Here is a 27879-nt window from a genome sequence, read left to right as displayed (position 1 = left end):
GAGCAAATGAAGGAGGGGTGCAACCAGGGAAGGCTTCGTAAAAGAGGAGTGGAAGGGAGGTTCAGAACAAAGCAGACTAGAGCACGGGCCCAGATACAGCAAAGCACAGGATACAGGGCAATGGTTAGGAGACCAAAGCAGATGCTGGAAGGGGCTGGACCACGTTGGCTCCCACAGAGGCAAACGGTAAAAAGGCGGGGTAAAAGTGGGAGTGCAGAAAAGCCTACAGCTTTAAGCTACCACTATCCCATGATGACCTTACCTGTGAGCAAAATTATATCTCCAAGAAACACTGTAAGTGCCCAAAATGCTGCAGTCCTCCACAGAACGACCTTCTTCTTAATTTCTGATTGGTCAGTTACCACAATCGTTGCTAAAGGCACTTGAGAGCCAGAATTTGGCCCAGACTTTATATTTATTTCTTTCACATGACATGGAGATAATACCATGACTAAACAATTATACTTCCGACCTTTAGAATCACAATTTTTTATTAATGATGTCTTTTTAATCCCCTTAAAACTAGACACATGCCTCTGGCCCACTGCTGCAGTAGGATCTCTTGCATCAGAAACCAACTTAATTTTCTTGGATGGTTGGAAGGCTTTAGACAGAGCTTTGGAATGGCCCAATTTATCTTCAGAGGTCCAATTTCTTTTAGTAGAACTTTTCTGGAAGGTATTTAGTTGGGAACACAGTATTCCTGAGCAATAGGACTCAATACATACATCACTGGGGGGCACTTTGTCTTCAAAATTGAAAAGTTCCTGAGATCCTATATTTTCTTCAAGACCTTTATCAGGCTTCACGTGAGTGTCACCACTTTTTGTTTCAGGACAAACAGGACTGAAGAGTTCAAGGGAATGTGCTTGGTTTTGTCCACTTTCATCTCCTGCAAAAGCATTATTAGGCTGAATCAAACTATCTTCAGTTATCCTTATTTCCCCATCACTTGCCTTTGGTTCAATCTCCACACTTACGGGCCCTTTATTTCTAGAATTTTGTCCTTTATACCTCCTCTGAGATAAAAGAACAACCTGGCTGGCAGTCATTATACTAAGAAATTCAGTATCAGTAGATATTTTAAGGTCTGAGACCCTTCTAACAGGTTCAGACCTTGGCTTATCTTCCGTCTTCAAGGAAAAGAACCCTAGACACTGGTTTTGTCCCTCATAATGTCCGGTTGGCACACATTCTGTTTCAACAGCTCCCGGCCCTGTATGAATGTGTTCTGTACCACAGACTAAATCCAGTGCAGCAGCATGCTTATGATCTAACTGAAAGACATTTTTGTGAAAGTTTTGACCACATGTATTTGACTGATCTTTGTGCTGTTCATCTGTGATTTTCTTATTGTCACTGAAAAGCTTTGGATACTTTTCACCTTCAGTTAAATGCTGAACTCTGCCCTTAAGTTCACGTATTTGCACATCAGAACTAGTTATATCACTCACCCTTAAGAGGTGACTCTTCTGGGATTTTCCAGTCTCCGTGTCAGAAATACAATGTGTAAAGTCTTCTTTCACATGAACAGGTTCATTCATCGCCTTTGTTAAAAAATGACCACGAGGGAGATCTGGAGGGCCAACAGCTTCTAGGACTTGATAGTCTTCAAGAGTTTCGTGCATGCCTTTTTCATCCCTCGGATGTAAAGAACGGTGATTGTATAAAAGTTGAATTTTTTTCCAGGGGTCATCATCGGATATTAAAGAAGTTCGCTCCTGTGACATTGTCATGTTCAGTGGACCACCTGGGGCACCCCAAAAAAATGTGGACTTGAGATCTTCCACTCATAGTTTCTGAAAAAAATTTAAATGAGTATTTTGTCAGATTTTTTATATATTAACTTATTATATGTCATCAAAAACATAATTAATAAAGGTTGTTTATTTTGGTATTCCATTAAATTACGAAAGGCATAAATATACAAGAAATCATAAAGGGAAATCAAAATAGCCAGAAAATATCCTCACATGAAGACTCTTTAATACATTAAAAGGGATACTTAAAAAAAGACTACAAAAAAAATAAAGCTAAGTACACTGACATCAAATGGTGTTTAATTACATTTAAATAACAAGTTAGTAGAGAAGGAAAAATAAAGCATTGGTTTAATTGTACTACAATCACCTTTAAATTTCCTGTTTTCTTCACTCCATAGACTATCTCAGTAACTTTGGGGCCTCCTTCCTTCAACTGTGAACTTAGTTCCTGAGACCAAAATAGAAGGTTCAAACGGGAAGCGAGAGAAAATTAAAAAACTGAGGCTTGAGGCTCTCTTCAAGATGTAGAAGTGACTGTCATCTATGCTCACTCCAATCTGTTAGCATAATAATTACTTCTGTATTTTTAAATCTTCTCTGAAATACAAAGAATTAAGAGTAGTCATTTTGTAATACATGGATAAAAGAAACTCGTTATAATTTAAACTTTTTTCATTAACTGTGGCACCTGATATAAGTACACCTAAGAAAGCATCTTATTCATTAAGGTAAAAATGAAGAATTTTACCATGATTTACTTGATCATAACTGACTTTCAAAGGGAACTTATTAAAGAGATCCAGTCCTAGAGTTTGTTGAGAACTCTTTCACAGTGCTCCAGGGACAAAAAGACAGATAAGGCTCTTGGCCTAAGGGAACTGTCAGCCTGGTTTTAAAAAAACAAAATGGAGGGGTGCCTGGGTGGCCTAGTAGGTTGAGTGACTGAGGGTTCAACTCTTGATTTCAGCTCAGGTCATGATCCCAGGGTTGTGGGACTGGCCCGTGTCAGGCTCCACACTCAGTGTAGAGATTCTTGAGATTCTCTCTCTCCCTCTGCCCCTCTTCCCCACTCACACACTCTCTTTCTCTAAAATAAAAAAGTTAAAATAAAATTAAAAAACAAAAACAAAAAGGAGGGAAAAATAGTGAGTGTAAATTAACATTCTCAAAATAATGTAATGGATACTATAGACTATAAACAGGAAACGACCATCAGCCAGGGAAGAACGCAGCTACGGAAAGCAAGCACTGTGGCTAAGAGCACTTAAACAAAGGAAACAGCATCAGTAACAGGCAGAGTTATGAAAAACCATGGTATGACTAAGGACTTTTGATTAGAGTATAGGGTCCTTTGTAAAAAGATAAGTTTTCAAATCGTGAAAAGTCCATATAGAAGTATGGAAGTATATAGGAAGGAGGAACCATCAAGAAATGACAACTATAATCTCCTGTCACTCTTATCCTTGAAGATTCACTCATTGTCACCTTTTCCAAATCTAATAATTTATCCAATTATAATTCTTATGATTTCAATATCAGTGTGGATGATCCCTGGCCTCTCGACTCCTTGACCTCTTCTCCTCCATTGACTGTATTCTCCACCTTCCCCCAGTTATCCATTCGTATAGTCACGTACCCTCTCATTATCAATAACTGCACACCCTTCCCTAAACTCAATTTTAAACCTTCAACTCTCTGACTAGCTTCTCCCATCTTCCTACTCACTCCCTCTAAATGCACAACTCCAACAACTTTCTGAACGTGCAGGATCTACAACTGATCATACATACCACATTTTTACAGCTTTATTCTTCACTTCCCTCCTTAACCAGCTCAGCTGCTATGGCCCATTATTATAATCACTCCCTAGCACACATCGCTAATTCTACTGCTCTCCTCACTAAGATATTTGCCCAGCTGAACTCAAACACTGGTTGAATCACCACCTACTCTGCACCTATAGCCCATGGGCTAGAAGTAACTAGGAAAAAAAAATTACACCTTCATCTGAAAATTAGTCTCATTTTAAGTTCATTACCACTAACCTCCAAGTGGTACCTAGGAATCTATCTTTCCCTATCTGCTCACTCACTAAGGAGCTCTTTCATACCTCTTCATTCTCTAAGTCTCCAGAATCTCTTCCCCAGTCCTCGAGTACAGCTGGTGACCATGCTACCACCATCTCCATTTACAAGCTCTCAACAACATTCCTACCAACCCACCCCTGTCATATTATATACTGTGCCCACCTTCCTGTTACTATGGATGGACCATCCATGCTTCGATGCAAGGCCATCTCTTCATCACTTAGACATTAGATCTTATTCCCTTGTGTTTCCTCAGGTTCCAACAATTCTCCCCTTTGCTCCTACGTTATTTTTTTGCTCCGTACTGGAGCATCTCCATCCACATAGAAACATGCTACCATTTCTTCTCATGTTGTTATTCCTCACCTTCTTTGCTGCTCCAACTGTTGTACCATTCTGCTCCCTTCTTCAGCAAAATTCCTTGAGAGAATTGTCTATACTCCCTCTTCTCTTGTTCTCTCTTAAACCTACTCCTCTCAAGCTTTGGTCCAAACCACTCCACTAAAACACCACATTTCGAGGCCCCCAATAACCTCCACATTGCCATGATAAGTCAACTCTCTATCTTCAGCTCACTCAGCCCATCAGCAGCATTTGACACTGCTGACCATGCCTTCCTTCTTGAACACTCTACTAATTTGGCTTTAGGGATACTACATTCTCTTGGTTCCCACTCCACTTCATTCTATTTCAGCAGTTGCTCCTTCTTAGTCTCCTCTGCTAGCTCCTCCTCATTGCCAAACTTCTTGCTCAGGGGCCCGTCCTTGGATCCCTCTCTGTGCTCACTCTTGAAGTGACTTCATTCAGCCTCAGGCTCTGAATACCTTCTATACACGAATGACTATCACAAGTTTACCGCCATCACAACCTTTCCTCTGAACTCCTGACTCTTCAACCCACTTTCTACATACTCCCCACCACCACAAAATGTCTAATAGTCAGCTGTGCAGAAAAGAGGTAACACAGTAAGGCCTGAGACTCCCGTCATTAAAGACGGCTTGCTTGCAAGGTGGGCCCAGGTTGGCATCTAGGAATTTAAATTCCAGGAGGGTTCCCACCATTCCTTGATAAGAATAGCTCAGCCTGCCTAAACTATCTATGTAAACAATGTTACAATGAGCTGGAAACATCAATGTGTGCGCTATGCAGATGGTAGCTACGTAACCAGCACTCCTTAGAGAAATGGCTGATTCCAGGTCTGCAGCAGAAAGAGTACAAAAGAAACCTGAAATATCTCATCACACCAGGCAGCAGTAAAACTAGCAAAGACTACTAGGATGGTGTCAAAATAACTCAGGAGCCAACTTAAAGAGGTTCCCACTGGCCAAAGTTGAGCAACCAATAAGAATAATTACCATAATAGGTTGAAACACACCAAATCACCAAATATGTTTAAGCCCATGAGTTCACAAAGCTAACTAAAACAAGCTCACTTAGTGATCACCTTGAGAGGATATTGGTGACTAAGCAATTGTTTTAAAAGCTGGTGAGTGAAAAGAAACTTTATCCTTTCTTTACTAACAGTATTGTAAGATGACCAACTATTTAAAGAGAAGAAATCTCTCTTTACAGAGGTATCCTGCTAATAAACCAACAAATAAAAAAGAAATGACAGAAACACACCACTTTGCCACTCCTGATGAAGTAGCAGATTTTCTAGGCAATAAGTATAAGTGACTGCTAACATCGCAAGGTAGATGTCATAAGGGAGAATGGAGGGAATCTGTAGACTGAGATCAATTATAATGTACAGACCTTATTCAGATTCTGACTTGAAGACACAAATGTAAAAATACCTGTATTACAAGACAGCTGGAGGAACTGAAACTCTAATGTTTAATAACATTAAGGGATTATTGTTAGTTTTTAGTGGAATAACAATACCGAGGCTATGTATGAAAGAGTTACGTGCTAGAGACGCAGGAGTATCTGCAGGCAAGACAGCGTGACATCTCAGATTCCTTTAGAACACTGGGAGGGAGAGGGAGGGTGGGTGTAGATGAAGCAAGATGGGCCGTGTGTGATCAGGATGACGAAACACACAGAGGCTCACTGCACTAGTCACTCTCCTTTTGTATGTTTCAAATATCCTGTAACACAAGTCTTCACTTCTGTGTTGGCTTTTTTTACTATTTTATTTTAGAGAGAGGGAGAGAGCACGCACATGGCGTGTGCACAAGCAAACACAAGGCAGAGAAAGGGGCAGAGGGAGAGAGAGAGAGGATCCCAAGCAGGCTCCATGCTCAGCACAGAGCCCAATGCACGGGGCTCTATCCAACGACCCTGAGATCATGACCTGAGCCAAAATCAAGAGTAGGCCACTCAACCCAGGTGGCCCTCTTTGTTGTTGCTCTTAAGAAATACTGTTTCATACCCACAGGACTGCAAAAAGGTTTATGCAGAGATACCTAAGATTGGGGAACTCTCACACTGCAGGTAGAACAGGAAATTAGCATTCTACCAAATAATTCCACTTCCAAGTTTCTGCCCTGGAGAACTCCGGTCATATATATGTATACAAGAAAACATGTATGAGAATGATCATGGGATACTTTATAAGCAAAAAAAGTTTGGAACCTAAAAGCCCTTGGAGAGGAGAATGGATACATCGTGGAATATCCAGAGAAATATTACTGTACTATATGGCAGTAAAAAGCAGTTACAGGTCAGCATGGATACATCTTACAAATATAATTTTAAATGAAGGAAACAATTAGAAAAATATGTAACTTTTGGTATCAATATATTGAATATTTTTTGTATTTTTTAAAATTTGAGTATAGTTGACACACAATGTTACATTAGTTTCAGATATGCAACTTAGTGATTTGACAAGTTTATACATTATGCTATGTTCACCACAAGTATAGCTACTCTCTGTATTGAATTAAAATATATTTATTTTTAAATATGCCTGAGTATAAAATATATTTATTTTTAAATATGCCTGAGTATATGCCTGAGGATTGTGGTTAACTTTGGGAGAGAGGAATGGGGATATAATAGGTAAAGAGTAAAGGGCTTGAACTGTTCTGAACATGTTTTTTGTTTTTTGTTTTTTGTTTTTTAGTGTGGTGTGGTTAAAGAGGTGTTCCTTATATTGTTCAAAAATATTTTAATATTAAAAAATCCTAGAAAGAAAAACATTGAGAAGCAATATTAAGGATTATTTTTAAATTTTTTCTATATTTTAAAAGTTTTATTGTGATGAATAATGAATATGCATTATTTTCATAATAATTAAATCCTTTTTGCTTGGTAATTCAGGTTTTTCTTTTACAATCTTCAAACTGAATATGATGTTCCAATAGTTGTAGAACAAAGGACCCAAATCTAACATTGCAGAGTAAGACTTGAGCACAATGATGGCAGTTATTAATGTATTAGCAGCTAAACAAAGATACACTGCAATTTTCAAGGTTCACAATAATGAATTATTACCATAGAAACAAAATTATAGTGTTTAGGTGTCAAGTTTTGACAAATAAAAGAGAAGTAAGCATCACTAATTACCATAACTACATATCCCACCCTTGTCTAATCCACAGAAAGAATAACCTGTGTAAGGAATAACTTATATGTTGGACCAATCAACAATTTACTACTTATATATCATTATCCAGATTGGCCACTAGGGGGCCCCCAAATAGCAGAGCAAAAACCTTCAAGTTGTGAAGATGTGTTCAAACCAAGCAGAAGGAGAAATAAAACAGACTGACAAGCAGGTGAGAATACTTATTTTCAAATAAAATGTATAAAATTACTATGATAATGACCTCCCTTCTCTTAAATCTTTGGGTTTCTCTCCAATGGTTTCTTCCCTTTAATCTCAAATCTTTAAAAAACAAAACAAAAAAGCAAACTTCTATTTTGTTTCTATGTTCTTATTTCCCATTTATTCTTCAACTCACTTAAATACAGCTCTTACTCCACGCATCTTGCTAGAACACTTTTTACTATGAAAACCAATGCCCTCTAATAGCTAAATCCAAAGGTCAGTATTTGATCCTTATCTTATTACTACTTGAAACTGTTTGTAAGTCCCTCTTTCCTGAAACATTCTTTTTTTTTTTTCTGTGAGAGCATCAAATTGGAATTACTTTGTGCTTAAGAGACAGATAATTGTTGGTTTCTTCATTCAGTCATTCACATAACAAATACCTATTCAATACTATGTGCCAGACATTATGCTAAGTAGTGGGAACTCAGCGATAACAACAGGGAGTTTTAATAGTCTGATGAGAGAGATAAAATGACAATTCACAATAGTGACATTGAACTGCCATGGGATTAAATGCAGGGGTGTGCCTAGAAAGCAGAAGGTGGGGGCTACCAACCAAAATAGGACTGCCTATTATCTGCATTGGACTACAGTTAACGACAAAATTTTGAAACTAAATTTAAATAAATACAGGAAAAAAAAAAGGAGTACAATACAGCCCCCAAGTCCCCTTGCCCCCACTCCAGCACAGGACCCAGGAAAGCAGCTTTAGTTGCCTTACCCAAGAGACACCAGCTACAGAACGTTTTTAATCTCCAGAACGTTTTTACAGACAGTTTAAGACACTCACTGCTTCTGTGTCCTTACTTAACCTTTTCTCCTAAATGTCCTGCAAACAGACTTCTATTTCTTATCTCTGTTAAGACAACAGTGAAGTCCAAATTGTCAAATAAGCACTCACAGTACAGGACTACTCCAATCATAAAACTCTCTTTCCTTCGTTTCTAGAATGCTATGCTTTCCTGTTTCTTCTACCTCTCTGGTTCTTCTTTCTTTTTCCTTGGACCATCTTCTTTTCACTCCACACAACTCTGCAGAATTTCATCCAATCTCCTTCATTTAACTACTAAATATCCAATTATGCTTTACCAATCTATATTTAACCAACCACTCTCCCTATTATCAGACACATTTCTAGTTTCACTATATTTGACACAATCACAGTAGATTAAAAAAAAAAAAAAGCAACGTTCTATTTAGCTTTCTTGAAGGGAAAATCTGACTAAATGACCTTATATCTAGCCTGGATTACACAGTCCTTGGACTCAACTCTAGTATGGTTTATGGTTACAGGGCCATGAGGCCATAAGTCCCCAAGATTTAGAGCTCTATGTGCCCTCTAGACAGGGGAGGATGGGGAAGTGCACAGAGGTGACACAGGGCATCTTGAGAGTTCAGAAAAGATCTGGGAAAAGAGATGTCTGAAATGAATCAGTTCTATAAAACACAAGTGTGGAACTTCCCACACACACACCAAAAAAAATGGACTAGAAAGTATGGTCCTGTTAATTTAAAAAACAGTAATTTTGGGGTGCCTGGGTGGCTCAGTCGGTTGGGCGTCCGACTTCAGCTCAGGTCATGATCTCGAGGTCCATGAGTTCGAGCCCCGCGTTGGGCTCTGTGCTGACAGCTCAGAGCCTGGAGCCTGTTTCAGATTCTGTGTCTCCCTCTCTCTCTGACCCTCCCCCATTCATGCTCTGTCTCTCCCTGTCTCAAAAATAAATAAACGTTAAAAAAAAATTAAAAAAAAACAGTAATTTTTTACAAAGTCTTTATACCTAAGGCTGCTGCTATGAAATCCAGTAATTTATAGGAGTTGTGAGTATGTGAATAGGGGAATGGGATGTGGGCATCCTAGGTGAGGGCAGGGGAAACAAAATATTTATCAAAGCAAAAATACACAGACTGGAGAGTTGTTATAGACAACCGATAAATTTCAATGATTCTAGGATATGTTTTGGGTGTACTCAGAGGGTTAAAGCTCATTAAGATACCAGATGAAACTTGCAAGTACATATCCATTACCGTAGTTAATAATTACACAATTTCTCAATCTGCAGAAGGCCACTTCAGTCAGAAAGACCAATACAACCATAATCCTTTATCTTTAGAGTGGTCAGAGTCTGATGAATGGGTCAAAGATTTATAAAGCAGGATGAACTGTATCAGCAAGTTTTGTCTTTGCAGAACACTTCAACTAAAAATGCTTATTACAAAATATATGTGGTTTAAAGAGAGTGCTTTCTCCATCTTATTACCAACCTATAAATTTCAGTTATAATGCCTTTCTACGTCTATTTTACCAAAACCACTAAGCATCATAGATATTCAATAGCACCAAATGACAAAATGAAGAGTCAAGACAGGACTGTAATGAGAAACATGGGTTTTAGAGTAGGGTATATGGGTTACAACCCTATTCTATGACTTTACTAAAAATGTAAACTTGAAATTGTAGAAGCTAGGTGATCGTTACACAGGGTTCATCTTGCTACTTTTATATATATTTGAAAACATCTATAACAAAAAGTTAAATTGCTTTATAGGTCACATGGGAATCAAGTTTCTTTACCTGTCAAATGAGAATAACATCAATCCCTGTCTTATAGTGTTATTGTGGGATGGACACGGTACTCACTCAGTAAATATTAGTCTTAAAACCTGGACACTCTATACACACACACTTGGTAACACAAACAAAAACCAAGCCATTGTATTTCCTCCAAGGTTTTGTTTTTTTATGTATATTTTTATATAGTTGTAACTATAAAATTGAAATAAGTTCGTATTCTGTTTCCACGGTTTTATATGGCCACCGTTGTATGTCAATCTATAATGTTCCTAATCATTTTTAATGCTAGCTTAATAATTCAGTGATGAATCTAATTTAGTTAACCATTAATCTCCAATTCATTAATTTGTTTCTAACTTGTCACTATTATAGTCATTGCTGCAATAAATGATTTGGGGCATTGACCATCACGTTTCAATTATTATCTTGTGGTAATCTCCCAGGTGCGGAATTATTGGGTCAAAGACATGTCCATTGTTACCGCTCTTAAAATGTATTATTGTGTCATTTGCAAAAGAACTGAACAGTTTATAAAGCCACACAGGACAGCTGAGGGTTCCAGCTTTACACAACTTTGTTAGCGGCTGAAAAAATAATTGTACTAGTAAGGGTATTGTGAGGTAGTTTACTGCTGTTTCATTTGCATTTCCCTAGATATATATAAATAGAAAAAAATAGTAAATTTTAAATTATATTTGGATGACTATCCTTAATTTATGAGGAGCTATGCAAGCATGTGTGCACTCAGGCACACAAAATAATAAGAAAATCAGATCAGAAGATGAGCAGATACATAGTACAGAAAAAATACGTGGTTAAAAACAAAGAAAACTTTTGTCCTCCTAATAACATGAACGAAAAATGTATAAATTAATGAGAAAACATTACTACCTATCAAACTAGCAGGGATTCATTTAAAGGATACAAAGGTACAGGGAAATGACTTCTACTGACGGGTTTAAACTAGTAAAGCCTTTCTGGAGGACAATACGGCAATATATGTTAAAAGTCTTAAAATTCTGCATCCCTTTGGCCCCACAATTGCACTCCTAGGAGTTTAACCCAAAGGGAAAAACATCAGATACACTCTCACGTATTTAGCTACAAGGATATTCATAGCAGCATTGTGTAAAATGTTAAAAAGGAGAAAGTGAGAGGGTGTCTGGGTGGCTCAGTAGGTTAAGCATCTGACTTCAGCTCAGGTCATGATCTCATGGTTCATGGGTTCGAGCCCCACGTTGAGCTCTGTGCTGACAGCTCAGAGCCTGGAGCCTGCTTTGGATTCGGTGTTTCCCTCTCTCTCTGTCCCCCACCCCCGTTTGCTCGCTCTCTCTCTTTCCCTCTCTCTCTCTCTCTCTCTCCCTCTCTCAAAAACAAACATTAAAAAAATTTAAAAAGAAATTAAAAGTGATGAAAATGTGCATCCATTGAGGTCTGTTAAATAAATTATGGCACAGCCATACAAAGGCAAACTCCACAGCCATACACAGCCATTAAAAATCACAAAGGGGGGTGCGCCTGGGTGGCTCAGCCGGTTAAGCATCTGACTTCAGCTCAGGTCATGATCTCATGGTTTGTGGATTCAAGACCTACACCGGGCTCTGTGCTGACAGCTCAGAGCCTAGAGCCTGCTTCAGATTCTGTGTCTTCCTCTCTCTCTGCCCCTCCCCTGCTCATGCTCTGTCTCTCTCTCTCTCAAAAATAAATAAACATTAAAAAAAAAAATCATGAAGAGGGAGTGCCCAGCTCTTCAGTGGAAAAGCATGCAACTCTTGATCTCAGGGTTGTGAGTTCAAGCCCCACATTGGGTATATATTACTTCACGGGCCCAGTACACTTCTGCTGCGCCACTCTGCTCAGCACAGGTATAGATTACTTTAAATAAATTGAGGAACCTGGGTGGCTCAGTCGGTTAAGTGGCCGATTTCGGCCCAGGTCATGATCTCATGGTTCATGATGAGTTCAAGTCCTGCATCGGGCTCTGTGCTGACAGCTCAGAGCTTGGAGCCTGCTTCAGATTCTGTGTCTCCCTCTCTCTCTGACCCTCTCCCTCTCTCTCTCCCTCTCAAAAATAAACATTAAAAAAAATTTTAATAAATAAAATTTTTAAAAATCATGAACACATGTAATATCATATTTTTCCTTAGTATACTGATATATAAAACAAGAAGACTATAGAAAATTGTATATGGAAGAATTTTATATTTAAAAAAAATTTTTTTGTTAATGTTTATTTGTTTTTGAGAGAGACAACATGAGCAGGGGAGGGACAGAGAGGGAGACACAGAATCAGAAGCAGGCTTCAGGCTCTGAGCTCTCAGCACAGAGCCCGACGCAGGGCTTGAACTCACGAACTATGAGATTATGACCTTAGTCAAATTCGGACACTTAACCTACTGACCCACCAGACACCCCTATATTTTAAAATACAGTACTCAATGTACCACCATGTACCTTGAAGTTAAAAACCATTTCCCCTCCTATGTCAGAAAAATATGTGTTCTCCATAGTAACTGATACAAGTGGTAGTAAAAAAAAAAAAAAAAAAAAGCTTTTCTACACTTTAACCTCATTTAATTAATCCAATTTGTTACCTATGTCATTGTGCTAAGAAGTGACATGGAGTACTAATAACCCATGTATTACGTACATTCATGCTGAACTCTACTCCAAACAATCATCAATAGCTACTAAATGCTAGTACCAGAATTTCCCATTTAAGATGACAGAACAGTACCACACTTTAGGTGACTTATGAAAGGTTAAAAGATACAGTATTTGTCCTAAAAAAAAAAAAAAAAAGCAGTTGAAGTTTAAAGCTATTACTCATTCTTTCTTTTTTTTTTTTTTAAAGCTATTACTCATTCTTGTAGCTAAACTAACAGCTACTAAAACAAACCTGTGAGCAGACAAGTGATTCCCTAAATCTCCTTGCATAACCTTGACTTAATTTGCAACACTCTGGTCTTCAAGTGAGGCGTCTGTCATGGGCCCATAGCCACGAAAGGTCCACACAGTGCAGGGAGCGTCCTTAGTCCTACGGCAACACTGCAGGACTTTCTCCTTCCCGCTCCCTATTCCAGGCATTCACCCTTCTCCCAGTCAAGTCCAAGAATTTAAACAGGAAGCAAACCTTAATCTAGCTGCTTTTTTACCATAAGAATGTGGTGGCCAGACATTTGGCTTTGCCCAGAAGAGTCCTAGGTTAAGCATGCTATCCTGGTGTCCTGTTCAGTTTCCCTTTTCACTGGTTTAGAGATAAATTATACAGTCACCAAGTTAAGAACCACACAACTACATGAATAAATGCTCTAGCAGTGAAGAGTGTGCTTCCTGATACATTTTATCAGAAACATTTTAATAATAGGAACAATTTAAGGGAGAAAGGAAACATTCTGTTCAGTTTTCCTTTATGACTTCTTAAGTAATGAAATACTAATGGAAATTAGGTTGAATAGTATCTAAAACTTATAATATGCATTTGAGAATCTCACAACAAAGAATTAAATGAGGTAGAGAAAAGAATTAATATGTTTGGTAACTAAGGGGAAAAAGGGGCCTATGGCTGTCAAGTTCTGGGTAATGAAGCAGCAGACAATGGTACTAAAACTTCTGGATCCAGTCTTCCCACAAAACATCTCAGACAGCAAGACGTTAACTTGTCCAAGGCTCATGCTTTCTCAGGAATTCCAGTCGAATGAGAAATCCTAAATATACCCTAAAATATCACACTTCACATCCCCCTCCCCCACAGCAAAAGGACTAAACTCTGAGAAAGGAAATCACAATCTCATACACATAAGGTGGGTCCCAGGGGTCTGCCTGCCAACCCCTGTGCTTGCTATCATCTCCACCCACTCCCTAAAAATATGAAAAACAAAACAAAATCAAGGGAAAAAACAAAACAAAACAAAAAACAAATTTGCAACTTAAGCCATGACCTTGCTTTATAAAACGTCACACTGAGCAAATGGCAACTTCATCCTTCCAGTTCCTCAAGCCAAAGAGCCTGGCATCCTCACTGATTGCTTTCTTTTTCTCATAACTTCCAGTTGGTCATCGAATGCTTTTAGCCCTCCCTTTAAAATTCATTCAGAATTTGGCCACTTTGCTCCACCTTCGCCTGCCACTGCCCTGGTTCAAACCACCATGGTCTGGATAATTGGCAATAATAGTCTAATTGGTTTCCCTTTTTCCCCTCCGGCTCACTCTGATCACATGCCCCGGGTCACACAATCTGAAGGTAGTGGAGCAGGGACTGGAATGCAGGAAGTAGGAGCCTATGTTCCTAACCACTGTTCTCGATGTCCCTTTTCTGTCTTCACACATCTGTGCACCTAGAATCCAAGCTAGGACCTTGCCATTGAATCATGAAATATCCTCACAAAGCACTGACTTATCTAAAGAGGTGTGAAAAAAACAAAACTTCAGTATAAAGATGCTTCACTATCAAAGGATTCCACTGAGAAAGTTCACTGTAACTTAATAATGAAGTAAATAATAAATGGCTTTTAAGAAAACATCTTTTTTTTTTATCCCTTCCTTCCTTCCTATCTGCCCCAATCCTCTCTCCCTGCCTCCCATCCCTTCCTCCCCCTACCCCTCACCTCTTCTATCTTCTCTCTCACTTTTTACTTTAACCACCTGGCAAGGAGATGATAAGCTTCCAAGAAATTAAATATTCAAAATTTTAAAACCTGTTGCTTAGCTGGTTGAAAAAAAGAGTTTCGGATGACAGAGCTACCTACCTGACCTAACCTTACACTTTCTCCCTTTTATCTTTAATATCCTTAAAGTATACCCCAGCACCCAAGCACACTTGCATTAATATTCTTCCCCCAGACTCTTGTTTATTATTTTTTAAAAGCTGAAGTATAGTTAAACATTCAATAATAGGCACAGAACTTACAGGTTCTGTTCAGTGACTATTGACAAGTGTCTACACCCATGTAACCATCACCTGAAACAAGATATGGCACATTTGCATGGACCTCAGGAAGTATTCTCCTGTCCTTTTTTTTTTCCCCAAGTAATCTCTGTACCCAACATGGGGCTCAAACTCATGACCTGAAGATCAATAGTCAGATGCTCTACTGACTAAGCCAGTCAGATGCCCCTTTCCTGTCCTTTTCTAAACAATTTCCCTCCCTCTCCAGTCTGTAATTATTTCCTGATCTCTATCAGTGTAGAATAGTTTTGTTTTTTCTTGGATTTCATATAAACCATATACTCTATGTTCATTAATGTCTAATTCCTTTCACTTCACACAATGGTTTTGAGATTCATCTGTGTTGCTGGGCCAATCTGTTGTTGGCTACTGTGAACACATCGCAATTTTTTTTCTCCATTTTGCTATAGACAGACATTTCAGTTGCTTTCAATTTTTTTAGCTATGGTGAATAAGGCTGCTATGAACAGTTTTGAATTCATAATTTCAAGGACATATTTTTCATTTCCCTTCATTAAATATCTAGGAGAACTGACAAATCATCAGATAGATATGTATTTAATTTCATCAGAAACTGCCAAACAGTTCTCCAAAGTAACTGTACCCTTTTGCACAACCACCAGCAATGTATGGTTCCAGTTATATCACATCATCCCCAGTGCTTAGTATACTTAGTCTTTCTTTTGTTAGTCATTCTAGATGGTGTGAAATGGTATCTCAGTGTGAGTTTACATTGCATTATTTCCCTGTTGACTAAGTGATGTTGACAGCCTTTGCAAATGTTTATTGGCCATTAGTATATCCTCCTTTGGGAAGTCTGTTCATGTCTTTTCCTCATTTTGTTACTGGACTATTCCTCTTTTGCTCATTTTGCTGTTGGGCTTTTGCAGTTCTTTATATGCCCCAAATACAAGTCCTTTGACACATAAAAGTGGTAGAAATTATTCTTCCATCACTGGACATTCTAATTGTTGGGTGTTGGCTGTATTCCTTTAAAGAGTGATGGATTTAGTTTGGGTACACGGTTGAGTTACTTGCAATTCATTTGACACTTTCCTAACTTGCTTCTGAGCTTTGTTAGGGTGAGTTTAGATAGGGCTGCAGTCTATGGCTAATTTAACCCCACTCCAAGATTTCCAGCCAGTGTCCATGTATGAAACAGTCCCTCCCTTCATGCCTACTAGAAACACACATTATTCCAATCTCTGTGTGAGCTCCTGGAAGTGTTTGGTGTACTGAGTTCCAGTGTGGCTTTCTCCAGCATTATGTGGTTTCATACTTTGCATATGCAGATGAGTATTCAACAAAAGATTCTAAAGGACCCTTCTATAGATCTCCAGAGATCTCCTAGTTCTATGAATTTCTGTGTAGTACTCTCTGCTCCAGTTTTTTTACCCCACAAATTCTAGTTGTCTTAACTTCTCTAATCTCTCCTGGGTTCTACTGGTGTTTCCTTACTCTGTGCTGCAATCTAGAAAGTGCCTACAGGCAGTATGCTGGGGCACCTATAGTGCTCATGTCATTTATTTCAAGGCTTGCCATCCTGCACTGAGTGTTTTCCAATGTCTAAAAATACTTGTTTCATATATTTTAATCCTGTTTTCTAGTTTACAATAGGAGGGCAATTTTCAAAGCAGTTGATCCTGCACAGGAAGATGTACCATTTTTATAATAACTCTCTCTGTGTTATTTTTTAGTGGTTGCTCTCCAGATTAAAATATGCACCTGCTGTAAGTTATTAAGGTCTACCTACAAATAAAAGTGTACTAATTCAGTGTATGAAATTTATGACAGCATAATTCCATTTCCCTCTTGTGGCATCCTCATGGTATTATACTCTATTTCTATATAAGTTGTAAACCCCACATATGTTAATATTTTTGCTTTAAATAGCCAATAGTCTGTGTGCATATATTATACATAGCCAATAGCCTATGTGTATACATTATCCAAAAAGGTACCAAAAAGTTTTTCTATGTATTTGTGCCACTATTTACCATTTCTGCTGTTCTTTGTTCTTTTCTGTATACCCAAGGTTCCATCTGGTCTCTTTCATCTTTACCTTGTAGAACATTTTTTAGCACTTTTTGGCAGTTCAGATCTACTAGAGACAAATTCTTTCATCTTTGTTTTAAGTTTATTTATTTTGAGAGAGAGAGTACACCATGGAGGCGCCATGCACGCCAGGGAGGTACAGAGAGAGAGGAAGAGAGGGGTTCCCAAGCAGGCTCCGCACTGTCAGTGCAAAACCCAACATGGGGCTCAATTCCACAAACTATGAGATCATGACCTCAGCTGAAATCAAGAGTCAGATGCTTAACCGACTGAGTCACCCAGATGACCCAAATTCTGTCACTTTTTAATCTGTGTGAAAATATCTTTGTGTTACCTTGATTTCTATAGACTATTTCTGCTCAACATAGAATTCTAGGTTGACAGGGGTTTTTTTTTTTCCCCCTTCAGCACATTTATGGCTATCATCCCATTGTCTTTAAGCCTCCAGTTTTTTCTTTTTTTCTTTTTCTTTTTTTTTTATGTTTTTACTTATTTTTGAGAGAGAGAGAGAGAGAGAGAGAGCGAGCAGGGGAGGGGCAGTGAAACAGGGAGACACAGAATCCAAAGTAGGTTCCAGGCTCTGATCTGTCAGCACAGAGTCTCACACAGGGCATGAACCTACAGACTGCGAGATCATGACCTGAGCCAAAGTCAGATGCTCAACCAACTGAGCCACCCAGGTGCCCCGCCTCCAGTTTTTTTTTGATGAGTAGTTAGCCATAACCCATACTGTTATTCCCATGTATATACTGTATCTTTTATTCGGCTGCTTGTGCAATCTGCTCTTTAGTTTTCAGTAGTTTATGATGTGCGTAGGTCTGGAATTTTGTTGTTGTTGGGTTTGCTTTTGTTTTGTTTTGCATTTAGACTACTTAGGGCTTGCTGAACTTCTTGATTCTGTCAACTAAAGTATTTCATCAATTTTAGAAGTTCTTGACCATGGTCTCTTCAAATATGTCTTCTGCCACTTCTCTCTTCTTTCTAAGATTCCAGTTATACACACATTAGACTGACATTATCCCATAGGTGGAAGAGTTCTTTCCTCCCTCTCCCCAACTCTCTGTTCTCTTGTTTATCAATTTGGATATATTCCATCAACAAGTCTTCACATTCACTGATCCTTTCTTCTGATATGTTAAGAAGATATTAAGCCCATGTGACACATTCTTCACTTCTAATATTGTATTTTTCATATCTGGAACTTTGTTGAGTTTATTTATTTTTTTTATTTATTTTGAGACAGAGATGGAGAGCAAGCAGAGGAGGAGCAGAGAGAGAGAGAAGGAGACACAGAATCCCAAGCAGACTCCTCACTGTCAACACAGAGCCTTATGTGGGGATTGAACCCATGAACCGTGAGATCATGAGCTGGACCAAAACCAAGAGTCGGATGCTTAACCAACTGAGCCACTCAGGTGCCCCTTTGTTTCTAGAATTTCTGTTTGGTTCCTTGGTAGAGTTTCCAAGACTCTGCTAAAAATCCCCATCTTTTCATGCATAATGTCCACCTTTACCATTAGATCCTCTAGCATTCTTTTTTTCATAGTTATCTTTAAATCCCTATCTGATAATTCCACCAGCTGGATTATCTTTGGGTCTCTTTCTACTGGCTATTTCCTCTCCTGATATTTGGCCACATTTTCTTGCCTTTTCTTGTGTCTTGTAATTTTTTATGATAAGACAGACATTCTGTATAAAAATACATTAATGATTGAGGTAAGTAATATTCTACTTCTAGAAAGAGACATTACCCTTCTGTCAGGCCACTAGAATGTCCTCATATGTAAGTAATCTGGGCCTGGGCTTGGATGCAGCATTAGATTGATACAGTCTACCACTGGCTTCAAATATTTAGAGGGTGGGAATCAGTACTTTCACTAGAGCAGGGCCTGGGATCCAAGCCCAGGTAGGATTTCAGAGATCTGCCTGTGCTTCACGGCTAAGCCCATGGGCTTTCAAAACTGTGGGAGTGCTTTTATGTGTACACTGTGATTGAACAATTTAAGTAAACAGATGGCAGATGGTGTGAACCAGGTTTCTCACTACTGGAGTAAGAATTTACAGATAAACAAGGGGAGGAATTTAGAATGATCTATGTGGCAATGGATTTGAGTTGGATATGTCAATATGAACTCATTTGTATATATACAGATTAGTATACTTCCTGGCTCTGTCAGCTGAGAGGGCCTACAGGCACAACATCTCAGTAGCAACAAGCACATCTAACACCTAGATCTTGGTTTCTCGATTCTCCAATTAAAGCAACCAGGGCTCCTTGGAGAAAAGGCTGACTCTAGGACCGTGGCACGAAATATAGAAGATAAACCTGGAGCATCAGCAGTGCCAAAAAGTAAAAAAAGTGGCCACACACACACACACACACACACTGATGGGGGTATGTCAAAGAGGCATAGGAGCCAATTGAACCAGCTCCCAATGGCCAGAAGTGGAACAATTTCACCAACAAAATACAGTAGTATTGGATTATAACCTCAAGTATAAAATAAATATCCATGAGTCCATACTGTTAAAAGAATGATTGAACAAATAAATAAATGAGGGGAAAAGAGACAAATTTCCCGCACAGGAGAACTCCAAATAATTTACACAGATACTCCACCCTTAAGGACAGGAAGCGTAACTACCCACTTCTTAAGTGTGGGCTTTGCACAAGTGACTTCCTTCCACAGAGTACAGCATGGAAAGAGAGGGAAAAGGAGAAACTTGAAAAACACTACCTCCATCACATCCTCAAGCTCAACATCAACGCCACTAAGTCATGTACCCTTACTACGATGTGTAGTAAATGACAATTAATCTCTGTGGTCTTCCTCCCCAAAACCTAAAACCCCATCCTAATTATGAGAAAAATATGAGCCAAATACTAATAGAGGGACATTCTACAAAATGCCTCAACAATACTCCTCAAAACTGTCAAGGTCATCAAAATCAAGGTAAGTTGAGAAATTGCCACAGCCCAGAGGAATCTAAAGAAACATGAAAACTAAATGTAACGTGGAACCCTGGATGGGATCTTAGAACAGAAAGAGGACATTAGGTAAAGTCAAAGAACATATGAATAAAGTATGGATATTAGTTAAAAATAACATATCAATATTAGTTCATTACTTATAGTACATATACCATACTACTATAGGTGTTAATAACAGGGGAAATTTGGTGTGGGGCATAAGGGAACTTTCTGTACTACCTTTGTGATTTTTCCATAAAACTAAAACTATTCCAAAAAATAAAGTTCATTTTAATTTTTTTTAAGTTTATTTATTTATTTTGAGAGAGAGAGAGAAAGTCAGAGAGCACAAGTGGGGAAGGTGCAGAGAGAAGGAGAGGCAGAATCCCAAGCAGGTTCCACACCAACAGCACAGAGCCTGATGCAGGGCTCGAACCCACAAACCACGAGATCAGGACCTGAGCCGAGATCAAGAGTCAGATGCTTAACCGACTGAGCCACCCAGGCACCTCTGAAGTTCATTTTTAAAAAAGAAAAAGACTGGGAACTCACTCTCTGCTTTAAGCATGACTGCCAGATTTTCCCATCTGTTAGGGAATTTTTTTTACTTTCCAGTCCCACACCTTGCTTTCCGCAGCACACGTGATCTCTCTCAACCCTGTTCTTCCTCCCCAGCCTTCCTTTTGGAGGGCAGCTTCCAACGTTGTGTGAAAGCCTGGAATGAATTAGAGGAGTTTCTCTCACCTCTCCTGCCCCGTCCCCATTCCTTGGGGACTGGAAGCATCGAGTTTTCCATTAGAGTAGTTCCAGACTCTTGGGGGGAGGTCATCTCCAGCTGTTTCCCTGCTTTCAGCCCTCCTCCATAACTGAAAACCTGGGGTGCTTCTGGGGAGTTTCTCTCATCTCTCCAGGTCAACCCCCTGCTTGCTGAGGGTGGTTGCTGTGCACTAGGGGGGAGTTCTGTGGGCCTCGGGTAGGGTCTCTGTCAGCTCCACTTACTTGGTCCAGGGGTGTGGTTCATTACCCCTGAGCATTCAGGGAAGACCTGTAGGTGAGAGCTGGGGCCAGGTGCAGACTTGCCCTTTGGTATAAGAGCAGCCGGGGCTCCTCAGGATCCTAGCCCGTCCACACTAGCCCATATACACCAGCCCGCACCAGCCCACCCTGCCAAAGTGTGGTTGGTTTCTCCTCTCCCCTCATCTGCTGCTGGAAGGTTCCTCCTCTGTGGGCTGTTCTATCCCAGAGCAGCGATGGGTTTCTTCTCTAGTGTGAAGCTTTCATTACTTTCTGGAGTTTGGTTCATTTAGGTTTCCTTGTATCTTCAATCTCTTCCAACTGAGCCAGCCAGGCACCTCCAAAACACAATGCTTTTTAAAAGAGACCTTGGGAGGGGCTCCTGGGTGGCTCGGTCGGTTAAGCGTCCGACTTCAGGTCATGATCTCACGGTCCGTGAGTTCGAGCGCCGCGTTGGGCTCTGTGCCGACAGCTCAGAACCTGGAGCCTGTTTCAGATTCTGTGTCTCCCTCTCTCTCTGCCTCTCCCCTGTTCATGCTCTGTCTCTCTCTGTCTCAAAAATAAATAAACATTAAAAAAAATTAATAAAATAAAAGAGACCTTGGGAATTAAACTTAGGGAAACTTATCAGAAAGAATAGAGAATAAAATAGATGATAATATAAATAAATAAATAAATAAATAAGGAAATTGGAAGTCCAGTCAAGATAATTTAATATCTGTATAGTAGAGGCTCTAGAGGAAAAAAAAGTCAATTAAATAATTCAAGAAAATGTCCCCAAGTTAACTAATGTAAGTTTGCTAACTGAAAATACAGAATGCCGTCTATGACCATACCACCCTGAATGCACCCGATCCCGTCTGAGAACACAGAATGCACAGCATAATGGATTACAAAAGTACACTTATACTAAAGCATATCTTTTTGAAATGTCAAAGCAGTAGAAACAAAGAGAAAATCCTACAAGCTTCCCAAGATGGAAAAATAGGTTACAATGGGTGAGGAGTTAAGGATTTCAAACTTTCAACAGCCACAGTATAAGCTAGAAGACAGTGGAATAAAATCATCAAAATTCTGAAAGAAAATGATTCCAGTCTGACAATAATACACAGCCAAACTATTAATCAAGGTTGAGAGAAAATTTAAGGCCCTTTCAGACATGCAACGTATCGAGTAATATGTTCCTATTCCCTTTCTTCAGTGAAATGTGGGAGTGAACCGGGAAAGAAGACAACTCAGGAGAGAAGAAATAGAAGATCCAACACAAAAGAAAAGAGAACCCCTGGAATGATAGCTGGGCTCTCAGAAAACAGAAGCTACCCCACACCAGAGCACCTTGCCCTGGGAGGCATTTCTTCAAGATGACGACGCTAACAGAATAAATGATGTGAGAGAAAACAGAACTTTGGGCAACTGGTAGAAATTTTTGAGTTGAGTTAGTGGTGATAATGACCCAGAAATTCCTATACACAAGTTATCCCCTCAACTGAAAAGTCAGGTAATGTCAATATGTCAACGATATTACTTAAAAACCCACAGGTAAATCCCAAACAGCTAAGAGTTGAGGATAGCTACCTCAGAGAAAGGGGAATGAAGGCAGGGACTGAGAATTCCTGTTTGAACAATCCCTGACAAACTATTTAACCTGCTGAACTGTATAAACTTGAAAAAATATATACATAGAAAAATATGGAAGATGGGGAAAGAGTATAGAAAATCCACCTTGACAACTAAATCTGACCTCTGGAAACAAAGAAGTCTGACAAAATTGTCCCATAAAGTAAAAAATGACAAGAATGAATGAGTTTGGGTGGGGTGGGGGAAGAGGAAGAAAGAAGTAACATTACTTCCATGCTACCAAAACTCTGGTCCAATGCTCAGCATCAACAACAGAAATCCGTAAGTTTCTGGGCTCCATGTCCCTAGCCAGTAAAGTGGGTGTAACAGTATCTCTCACAGGACCACTGGTAGGCTTAAATCAAGATAATGCACATGAAGTGCTTATAGTGATGTTAGATATAAATATTATTAACACAGTTAATAATTCACTCTTCTTTAAATAACCGAAATTCTTTTTTGATATCCAATCAGCCAATTCAACTATCACAATACTGAAGAGTTTACTTGAAGAGTTACCTTGTCTACTCAAACATCAAGGCTTCCAACCCTTTCACAGATGTCTCCTAAAAAAGAGGGAGGGAGATAAACTGACTATCCAAGAGAAAGAGAAATTGTTTTAAAAAATACTTATCACACTAAAGTATTGACTGTACCAGAAAAACTACCCAGGTCACCATGCTTTATCTTACAGGTTTTCGTTGATTATGATCAATCATTCACTCACTAAGCAAGTCAGCAATTAGAATTGAAAACTTTGTACCAACTGTACATTAATTCAGTAATCCTGAGGCAAGAATTTTTCTATTTCAAAATAAGCAAAGTCTCCAACTTATGCACAGATTGTCTTCTCCAAGTTCAATTATACGCTGTTAAAAAGCTTGAGAAGCATTTTTCCAAAGAAACAAAATTATGAAATAAAGTTGAGACCCTGAGCAATCACCATAGTAAGTCCATAAGTACCTAAAAACCATAGAAAAAGAAATAAAACCACTTCTTTTGTGCTCCCACAGCTAGTAAAAAAAGAAACAACAAATAGCTCTTATTTGAGATTAGACATTATATGCCACATCTGGTTTCATTCATCTTTGTATCCTTTTAAACATAAACCATATAAAGCAAAGTAGCCGCCTTCTCTCAGGAGCTTAAAATATTTACTTAATGAATGAATACCTAGAATTAAGAGTCCAGCTTGAACCATACTCTTTCCTATGGAGAAATGCATTACAATTCCCAACTGAAGGAACATCTTCCTTTATCCTGGCAACAAGCCCAGTTTGAACACCAAGAATAATACAGTGTCAGCAGATACTTCATCGACATAATAGTCATTCCTCTTTAGAAATCATATTTTGGTCAGAGATCACTCATATTATTGCTAAGTATATAAAAATCACTAAATTGGGTTTTCCGAATATAAAACTTGACCTTCAAAACTTCCCTGATTTCTTTCCCTTTTAATAGCAGCCATCAACATTTTATCTGGAAAGGTTTTTTTCCCTAGTTTTATTGGGATTTAATTGACATATAATATTGTATTAGTTTAAGGTATACAGCATAACAATTTATGTACATATAGTGCAAAATGATCATGATAATTCTAGTTAACACCCATCACCATACAGTTACAATTTTGTTTCATCACAAATGTGATGAGAACATTTAAGATCTATTCTTCTCTTAGCAACTTCCAAACATGCAATATAGTATTTTTTTTTTTTTTAAGAAAGAGAGCACATGTGAGCTGGGAAGGAACAGAGGGAGAGAGAATCTTAAGCAGGCTCCATGATGAGCACAGAGCCAGACACAGGCTCGCTAGATCTCACAACCCTGAGATCATGACCTGAGTTGAAATCAAGAGTTGGATGCTTAAGCGACTAAGCCACCCAAGGTGCCCCTCAATACGGTATTTTTAACTATAGTCACCATGTTGTACATTACATCCCCAGAACTAAGTTATGTTATAACTGGAAATTTGTACCTTTTGACCACCTTTACACATTTCCCCCATCCCCCACCTCTGGCAATCACAGATTGGTTCTGTGTCTGGGCCTTTGGTTTTTAAAATTTTTTTTTTCAACGTTTTTATTTATTTTTGGTACAGAGAGAGACAGAGCATGAACGGGGGAGGGGCAGAGAGAGAGGGAGACACAGAATCGGAAACAGGCTCCAGGCTCCGAGCCATCAGCCCAGAGCCTGACGCGGGGCTGGAACTCACGGACCACGAGATCGTGACCTGGCTGAAGTCGGACGCTTAACCGACTGCGCCACCCAGGCGCCCCTGGTTTTTTAGATTCCACATGTAAATGAGATCATACAGTATTTGTCTTTCACTTAGCATAATGCCTTCACGTTCCATTTTTTTTTTTGCAAACAGCAAGATTTCCTTATTTTTTATCACTGAATATTCCAATGTGTGTGTGTGTGTTTGTGTGTGTGTGTGTGTGTGTGTGTGTGTGCGTGTGTGTGACACACTTTCTTTATCCACTCAGCCACTGATGGACACTTAGGTTGTTTCCATGTCCTCAGTATTATAGATAATGCTGCAGTGAATAAGGGGGTACAGATGACTCTTTTAAGATAGTGATTTCATTTCTTTCAGATATATCCCCAGAAGCAGAATCACTGGATCAAATGGTCATCCTATTTTTAATTTTTTGAGGTAGATTTTTGATTTGCAGTTTCTGTACTACTTCAAGTTAGTACAGAAGCTTATCAACTGCAAACTTAATACCATGTTCCCCAAAAATACCAAAAAAAAAAAAAAAACCCACCCCGTATTAAACAATATTCAAACAAAAAGATCCGATTAAAACCCAGTATTTCTGTAGCTCAAATGGAACTACCTACTCTTTGATATTTCAGAAGCAAAATAGATAAAGTTACCCAACACAATAACAAATTATTTTAGGCACCAAAATAATTGCAAAAATAACTGAAAATTATGTTAAAATTATAGAATTTAGTAAACATATCCAATATGCACAATGATACTGATTTTCATAGTTTAAAACCTGAGAGAAATTTACCTTAAAAAGAACTCCTTTAATTTTTCATTACTCTAAAAAAAACAATTCAATCTCTATAATATACCCAAACAGGAATAAAGATTAATTTATGCTAGAGAGAGAGAGAGCTCACTTCAAGCTTTTTTGAATGACTGATCATCACGTTTCTTCTTCCAAACACAAAATTCACATAGATTGTCACCTTAAATGAGATAAAGCATGGAAACTGCTTAAGCTCCAATCTAGTATCATAAATTACTCCATCAATGTTATTTCTCTTGAGCACTCTTTCTGCTCTAAAATTCTAAACCCCCAATAAAACCAACTTACTTTATTTCTTTATAATGCTTTCATCATATGTAAATGTATGAAGGCTATCTAAATATTTGTTAGAACAAATGTAGGAGGCTGAAGACTACTTGATGATGACTACTGACAACAGAAGCAGAGACACAGGTCATGTCATCAGCTGAGGAGACAAAAGCATCCCTAGACCACCGACTACATGAACACAACTAAAGATTTTTAAGTGAGGTCTATATGTGATATTTTTGAAAAATATTTGTACATCCAAGAAAATTTAATCATAATTAATTAAATCTATGTTGACTTTCATTTCAAGAATGTTTTCTGTAAAAAGAGCAATGTGCAATGTCTCTGCATTGGTAACCTATGTAATAAAACATGAAACTCACTAAGGAAAAGCAGAGCAGGAACCATTAATGTATCACTTTTAGAGATCTATCCTTATGTGAAAAAAGTAAACATCATTAATTGCAAGCATATTCCAAACTTTTAGGAGAATTAAGTGGATTAAGAAATAAAGATTAAGAGGGCATAAAGAATTTGACACTCTTTCTATGATTTCAATATATTTTATAGGCAAATTGACACATCCATCTGGCTTGTCAGAAGGGCTGTCATAATATTCTCAGGTTAACATTTTAATAAAAGTTTTTCTCATTTTTCCAAGTATCTTAGACAGCATTAAAAACTTCATAACATGATGTCACTGCTTTGGAAAAAGTCTGGTCGTTCCTCAAAAAGTTAAACATAGAGTTGCCATATGACCCAGTAATTCCATTCTAGCTATATACCAAGAAAAACTGAAAACTTACGTCCACACAAAAACTTTCACAAATGTTCATAGTAGCATCATGCACAATAGCCAAAAAGTGGAAGCAACTCAAACATCCAACTGGATGGATAAATAAAATGTGGTATATCCATCCATACAATGGAGTATTATTCCACCCTAAAAAGGAATGAAGAATTCGATATGTACCACAACAAAGACAAAACCTGAAAACCTGCAAAGTGAAAGAAACCAGACACACCAGGCGGTATATGGTACAACTCCATTTACATGAAATATTCAGAATAGGCAAATCCATAGATACGTAAGCAGATTATTGGCTGCCACGGGCTGGGAGAAAGGGGAAATGGGGAGCGACTGCTTCATGGGTACAGAGTTTCCTTTGGGGGTGATGAACAAGGTCTGGAACTAGATGTGGGGTGGCTGCACAAGACTGTGAACATCTTAACACCACTGAAACTTTTCGTTATGTGAATTACATCTCAATTAATACAAGAAACTCTATGTCACAAAAAATAAGACATTGACATCCTATCAGAGAAACATGGATTATTTTGGCAGCCCTTTAAAAACCTTATGGCTGCAGGGGTGCCTGAGTGGCTCAGTCAGTTAAGCATCCGACTTTGCCTCAGGTCATGGTCTCACCATTTGCTCCAAATGGAGCCATTTGCTTTATATACATTATTACTTATTTCAACCTCATGATACTTTACAAGACAGGTTAACTAACTTATCTAAGTTCACAACAGTAAGTTGTAAAGCCAGAATTGAAACCAAGGTCTGTTGGGCATACAACTGTTTTTGCCAAAACATTTTGAGTGTTGACTACAAAAGAATATATTTTCAGTTTAATTGGCAAACATTCATATTCTCTCCTGAACACGGTTTCCAAGTGGTTAGGAAATGAGAAAGAAAAAAGCGATTGAAAAGAACATTATTAAAGAGTAAAGTGAGGTGTCTGGAAAAA

General features: G+C 38.6%; 1 protein-coding gene across 2 annotated transcripts in view; it reads right to left on the bottom strand.

Moving 5' to 3' along the window:
- The window catches only part of SHLD2 (shieldin complex subunit 2), an 83098-nt gene that overhangs the window by 33548 nt on the left and 21671 nt on the right, over positions 1 to 27879 (bottom strand). For both annotated transcript variants that reach the window (XM_043596787.1, XM_043596786.1), the window contains one exon: positions 263 to 1799. In XM_043596787.1, coding sequence (XP_043452722.1) covers positions 263 to 1736 — 1474 coding nt within the window. In that variant the 5' untranslated portion in view covers positions 1737 to 1799. The remainder of the gene's footprint in view (positions 1 to 262; positions 1800 to 27879) is intronic.

The sequence above is a fragment of the Prionailurus bengalensis genome, chromosome D2 (assembly GCF_016509475.1).
Source record: "Prionailurus bengalensis isolate Pbe53 chromosome D2, Fcat_Pben_1.1_paternal_pri, whole genome shotgun sequence".
Classification (NCBI taxonomy): domain Eukaryota; kingdom Metazoa; phylum Chordata; class Mammalia; order Carnivora; family Felidae; genus Prionailurus; species Prionailurus bengalensis.
Note: the sequence above shows the minus strand (reverse complement) of the source record. Positions and strands in the feature narration are given on the sequence as shown.